The 7,102-nt window shown below is 33.0% G+C and overlaps 1 protein-coding gene across 2 annotated transcripts; it reads left to right on the top strand.

Moving 5' to 3' along the window:
• Window positions 1–777: 777 nt before the first annotated feature.
• On the top strand, window positions 778–5,738 carry LOC134723245 (zinc finger protein OZF-like). Of its 2 annotated transcripts, XM_063586875.1 has the most exons (3): window positions 778–870; window positions 3,065–4,879; window positions 5,440–5,738. In XM_063586875.1, the coding sequence occupies exon 2, from the start codon at window positions 3,483–3,485 to the stop codon at window positions 4,833–4,835; it is 1,353 nt and encodes a 450-aa protein (XP_063442945.1). In that variant the 5' UTR covers window positions 778–870; window positions 3,065–3,482; the 3' UTR covers window positions 4,836–4,879; window positions 5,440–5,738. The 2 variants fall into 2 exon arrangements, with proteins under 2 accessions (XP_063442945.1, XP_063442941.1); XM_063586871.1 differs by lacking the exon at window positions 5,440–5,738 and having other exon boundaries at window positions 3,065–4,920.
• Window positions 5,739–7,102: the final 1,364 nt, after the last annotated feature.

Genomic DNA, 7,102 nt, shown 5'->3' with positions numbered 1-7,102 from the left:
ATTTAAGTTATGAACATAATGAAATCAAATATTATGTTTAATCATCAAATCATAGTATTAATGTCTTTACATATAATGTTCAGTCGTTCTGATTAACAACATTGATAAATTAAACAAATATTAAAAGCATCTAAAATCAAGGGAAATAACTCTTTATCAAAACTATGTGCTTAACATACTCCATAGTTAATTCAACCTTTTAAACGAAATACATTATAATTCTAATAACATATTACTAATCCTTACCAACTTGTGGAGCAAGGTTGTTACTGTCGTGGCACAAACCAATTCAAATGTACATATTGGTATATCACACAGTGATATCTTTATAACAGCTTACAAGTTCTCAAAATGTTAAGTCTGTCAATGTGATACGATCATAACTATTCTCTATAAAATCTCAAACACTTCAATGGCTATGGACATAAACGTCTGTCCATTTCGACTCCATGAGTCCTTCTAACTCAAAACAAAGAACCTCGGAACTGAGCGGTAAAACTTTAAACTAACCAATCAAATCCAAGTAATCATGAATAATGTATGGACACATTTCAGTGTAATAAAAGTTTATATGAAACAATATACTTTGAAGTTTTATTTAATATCAACATAATTATACATCTTTATTTTACAATTACAATATACAAAATAAAGAGACTACCACATATACATACATATCAAACATACACAATAAAATGAGCATCAAAATTTAGAAAGAAAAACAAGCTGTTAAGTCCTCGGTAAGTCCCCTGCAATACAACTAATATTGTTTCAGCAGGCGTTCCATATGTACTAATTCTTGGTTATCACCCCTTGATTTCAATGCATTGTCAGTTGTTTGGGTTTTTACAGTCAAGACACAATCAGCTTGTAAGTAAAAAAATATTTGTAATTGATGTTTATTTAAAGAACTAAATTCAGTCGTCAAATAGAAGTACTCAGTCAGTACATTCTATTATAAAAATAAATAATTAAAAGTAAGGAAATCAGTCGCTGATAATTATTGAATGCCGATGGTACAAGTGGATTATCGGATTAATCAAATCGAGAGCACTTTATAATTCATCCTCTATTTATGAATCGAGATTTGATAAATCCGAGAATCATAAAGTAACTTCTTTCAGAATACGTTTTTTACAATGAAATTATTTTTGATTAACGAAAATATCCTTCAAGTGCCTTCCACATTCCGGATCCTGATTTCTACGTCAAGCAAATGTAAATATGTCAATTTCTCCAACACCTGTTCGCACATTTCGATTCATCAATAGAGCTGAAAAAATGTGTGTGACCTTTTGACTTACACAATTAGTATCGGCAACAGTTGATTAAATATGTTTAAACAATGGGTCCAGAAAGGGTTTAATTGTTTAAGAATGAAACGTAAATATCTTAATGGACAGTTTATTTCTAAAAAGGAGTCTGGATTTAAATTCATTGCCATTACAGTAACTATGGATATATATATATTTAAACGAAACGTGATTATCATTGATTATGGAACACCTAATTACCATATATATTCATTCGATTTATCATTCATGATATTTGGTTTCCGGAGTACGCGGTTTTGGACATGATATGGTTAATACTTTAGACAGTTATTATCAGATGCAGATCCATGATATTGAGAATGGAACACCTAGTCAACCGAAGGTGTGGGACTTGTAAAAAATGGCTTTAATCAAATGTATATTTACGCTCCATCCGTAAAGATGGCGCCACTGATGATAATTGTAATTTGTTAAAAACAACAATACAAACTAATTTACAGAGTACCTTTCCATATCTTCAACAATCTAAAAGTTTTATTTTGAAGTTCTTATTTTTGAACTTTTGTCTAAAACAGTATAAATACCACTAAAATTTATAATTTAACTATCGAGATTGGATAAATCCGATAATTCACGAGTAACTATGTAAGAATCTGTTTCTCTAAAGATTAAAAAGACATTTTCTTTTTTGTTAACCGAAAATCCCCTTCGAGTGCCTTTCACATTGCACGAAGTTGTCAATTTCATTAACACCTGTTATCATATTTTGATTCATTCAGTTAGCTAAAAAGGTCATGACCCTTAAAATCATCCAATGATCTTTTGATCACCAGCAACCACACGTTGATTAATTTTTTTATACAATGGGTTCAGAAAGGGATAAATTTCCATAGAATTAGAGAAAGTAGTATATAAAATTGTTCCGAGTCGAGTTTTCTAATAGACATCAACCATGTCTCTAAATGAGCTTAAATTCAGTTTTGCAACATTTATAATTGTTATTTTTCCTATTTTCCAATTTGCAAAAATAGGAAAGATAAGGGGGCCCATATAACAAAATGGCAACGATTGCCCAAGAAAAACATCTGTTTACAAATGGTATATGGTTCGGCCGAAGTATCTTACACAATTTAATTTTTTGATCTGGAATTATATGGTCAGTATTGCAGCTTACTTTGCACGCTTGCGTTTTTGAACATATCAAAATACATTTAGTTTCTCACAAATGAAGGGATATTTATAGTAGCTTGTCATTTTTAGTTTAATACATAATAATCATTGACAGCTCTGTATTGACACCAATACTGAAGTTCCTTTTCAAAATTTTCAGATATTACGTCCGAGTTCTTTACTAAAATAAAATTGTGCTATCATCGGCATATACTATTAATAAACAATTGAAAATATATTGATTTAAATTCGGCTTTGAGTTGTAAATAGTGTCAAATATGTTACTACCGTAAATTAGTTTCAAGATTAAACGTATATGTGAAGTCAACCAGAGAAATACAAGTTTTTAATTATTTTTACATAATTGTTTTCCAAAGATAAGAACTATCTCCCAACTCTTTCCTGGTGACACGGTCTTCTCACCAAACAGGACGCAGCCACGTTTGCTACTAAATTAATACACATTGAATATAGTTACCAAAAATCTTTTTGACTATATCTACCAATTACTTTGGTCAATTGCCTTTTCTTCAATCGATTGTTGTATATTTTTCTTGCTTGGTACTTTAAACAGATTCTAATAAATGTTTATTAATGTAATAAATCTGATTAAATTTCAGAGTATCAATGCAGTCACGTGTGATATGTCGACATCGAGCGAGTACTACTCATACAAAGAATATGTCAATCTGGAGCGAGAACTCTTACCAATGATATGTCAGGCTGGAGCAATAAGTCATTCAAATGAAATAATGCGTCTAAATTGAACAAGAAGGCATGTTACATTATATGTAAAACGAGCGTCAACTCATACATTTAGGGTATGTCAATCGGAAGTGAATACTCATTTACTTTTACAAACAGGTTTGTCAACTTGGTACTCATAAAAATAGTACTAATAGTAACACCTTAATTGTGCCATACATCTAGGACTATTATACTAGTATCATGATAGTCCCAGAATACATTTAGTGAAGGATTTTCGCACAAGCGATTCTAAATAAAACACTTAACATCTTTAAAAGAATACATACTGACATGACGGATGTTAAATCTTCGCATGAAGAATGTGGGGACACGTCGAGGGACACGTATCCAGATAGCTGGAACTTGCAAAATCACATGAAAACACCAGCGAATGGTTATAACACTCATCAATGTGACATTTGTGATGAAACATTTAATGAGCTTGATAACTTGGAAAAACACAGGATGGTACACATCGACAAACCGCATCAATGTTATATATGTGATAAAGCGTTCAAGAAGCTTGGTAACTTGAACAAACACATGAAAATACACACTGAAGATAAACCACATGCATGTGATATATGTGGTAAAAGGTTTATTCATCATTGTTACATGCAGTATCATATGAGAACACATGATGGCGATAAACCCTATGATAAACCTCATCGATGTAATATATGTGATAAAGCTTTCTATCAACTTGGTAACTTGAACAAACATATGAAAGTACACACTGGAGATAAACCACATGCATGTGATATATGTGGTAAAAGGTTTACGCATCATTGTTACATGCAGTATCATATGAGAACACACACTGGAGATAAACCTTATGAATGTGATATATGTCATAAAAGGTTTAGTCTGCTTAGTAGCGTTCAAAAACACAAAAGAACACACACTGGCGATAAACCGTATCAATGTGATATATGTGGTAAAAGATTAGGTCACTTAAATACTTTAAGGAAACACACGAGAGCACACACTGCCGATAAACCTGATCAATCTGGTATCCTTGATAATAGTAGCTTTCAAAATCAATCGGGAACACAAACAGGTGATAAACCTTTATTTGGTAATTTGTTAAGTGATCACAATGCCTATCGTACAGACTCGAGAACACATACTGGTGATAAACCTTACAAATGTGATATATGTGGTCAAGGATTTAGTCATCTTTATAGCTTAGAGAGACACACGAGAAAGCATACTGGTGATAAACCTTATAAATGTGGTGTTTGTGGAAAAGAATTTAGTCGAAAATATGTTCTTGAAAGGCACGTAACAATACACTCAAGTAATAAACCGTGTTCATGTGATGTATGTGGTAAGCAGTTTATTGATAAACATAATTTGCGTATACACATGAGGTTACATACTGGTGATAAACCTTTTAAATGTGGTGTGTGCGACAAAACATTTTGTCGCGTTGATTACCTTCAGAAACACATGAGAACACATACTGGTGATAAACCGTACAAGTGCGATGTTTGTGGTAAAGAATTTAGTGATCATTGTGCCTATAATAGACACGTGAGAATACACACTGGAGACAAACATAAAAAATGTGACGTGTGTGGTCAAGAGTTTGGTCGAAAAGAAGCTCTACAAAGGCACATGAAAACACACACTAGCGATTAATCATCTATATGTGACGTGTGTTCGAGAGTTTGGTTGAAAAGAAGGTACACAAAGGCACACGAAAACACACACTAGCAATTAATCATCTTTAAATTCTCCCTCGCCCTGCTCGTCCGAATTTAAAGTATTTCTACTCTAAATTCAATTAGGCTTTAAACAAAACAAACACATAAATAGAGTTAGTTGCTCGCAGTAACATTATTATCTTCTCTTGCGATACAAATTTTATTTCACTCTATAATACAAGTTTCTTCGATACAAACAACATAATATAAATACATGTAATAAACATAGCAGCCATTAATGTGACTAACTTCGTAGTATACGACCTAACTGCGAGCACCTTCGATACTAATACATTTAAATGCCAAACTTTATATAGTACCCCACCCGTAGAAACCGCCAAAACTTTTCTCGTGCTTTGTACACGTAACATCAGACTTTATAAATAGTACATACTCCTGCAGAACTAGTTCTAAAACTAGTTACACTAATTCCCATCTATATATAATAACTACAAATACCTAAAGGGAAAACCCCAATTTCAAACGAAATGAAATATATATATGTGACGTGTGTGGTCAAGAGTTTGGTCGAAAAGAAGCTACACAAAGGCACATGAAAACACACACTAGCGATTAATCATCTATATGTGACGTGTGTTCGAGAGTTTGGTTGAAAAGAAGGTACACAAAGGCACATGAAAACACACACTAGCGATTAATCATCTATATGTGACGTGTGTGGTCAAGAGTTTGGTCGGAAAGATCTTCGAAGCTCTACATCGAGCTCTACATAGGCACATGAAAACACAGTACTTAGCGATTGAACATCAAAATGTCTTGGTGTGTGGTATAGAGGATTCAGTATTACTTTTTGAAAACACAATTGTTTATAACTTTATGATAATCTAATAAAGATGTTTTATTATGAAAATGAAAAAGGGTCTGGTCGAACAAATGATTATGAACACATACTAGACTAAGTTACAACCTTACATGATTGTCTTACATATAGTAAAAAGTTCAGCCGGAAAAATATAATTAACATAGAAACGGATAACAAACCTAACTATCATAAAGTATATAAGGCAGCAACCATTTGATTTTCTGGGGGGGCTATGGGTTTTTTTTTCTGTGCATACTTTTTTTTTCGCCTTCGGCGAAGAACAATCTATTTTTTTATTGACAAACCTAAAACAATTTTTTCTTTCAATTTTAGCATTAAATAAAGTGGCAGCTGAGGGTGAAAAAAAAAATTTTTTTTCTCTGACAGGGTCAAGAACAAATTATTTTTGTCACCAAAACCTGGAAACAAACTTTTTTTCCAAAAAAAAACATACATACTAGTAATATAAGTACGTCTGAGTCAGTGACAACTCTACAACAGATTTATTTATCGGATCACCAGCAATGATGGTGATGCATGGCTGTGTACATTATGTATATACAACTCGTCTAAACATCAACCCAACAATGTTAGATCTGTAAATTTGCTTTCGCAAATATTTTGTTCTTCCCTCGCCGGGATTCGAACCCATACTACTGAGATATCGTGACACCAAATCGCCTGCACTGTAGCCGTCCCGCTAGACCACACGACCACATGGGCATCAAAGGTACCAGGATTATAATTTAGTACGTCATAAGCGCGTTTCGTCTACATAAGACTCATCACTGACGCTCATATCAAGACATTTATAAAGCCAAAAAAACAGTCAAATTCCAAAAAGTTGTGTCAAAAACAGGGTAAGGTAATATATTCCTGGGACAAGAAGATATGTCACAGTGCTAGAGATTTCCAATAAAATGACATACGTACCTAACTCGACGTACGCACGTAACGGCACCGGTTATCGCTAACCAATAAATTTTGTTAAATGCGTTACTCAAGTTTTAACTTAGTATTCCTAAACTATGAAACCCATTCACAATAAATTTTATCGATATCAAATATTTCTAAGATGCTAAAAAACGAAAAAAATCATGATTTCTATATATCACGTGCACTGTGATCACGTGATTATTGATATTCCCGCCTAAACTTCACTGTCATAAGACCACGTATATATTAACTCGAATAATTCTGCGCCCTCTAGCGGCCTATAGCCTATCGAGGTTAATATAGCAATTGGAGATTTATAGACGGAGATCAGCGGAATATAACGACTGACATTATTCGGGTAACGTATATATACGTATATTTACCTATCATACGATTCATTGGAGTTGTCTTTCATGGTTTTGACAATGACTTTGATTTTTAGA

The sequence above is a fragment of the Mytilus trossulus genome, chromosome 1, assembly GCF_036588685.1.
Source record: "Mytilus trossulus isolate FHL-02 chromosome 1, PNRI_Mtr1.1.1.hap1, whole genome shotgun sequence".
Classification (NCBI taxonomy): Eukaryota; Metazoa; Mollusca; class Bivalvia; order Mytilida; family Mytilidae; genus Mytilus; species Mytilus trossulus.
Note: the sequence above shows the minus strand (reverse complement) of the source record. Positions and strands in the feature narration are given on the sequence as shown.

Excerpts from the sequence above, each read along its gene's own strand:
- LOC134723245 (XM_063586875.1), top strand. The coding sequence starts at position 3,483 with ATGACGGATGTTAAATCTTCGCATGAAGAATGTGGGGACACGTCGAGG.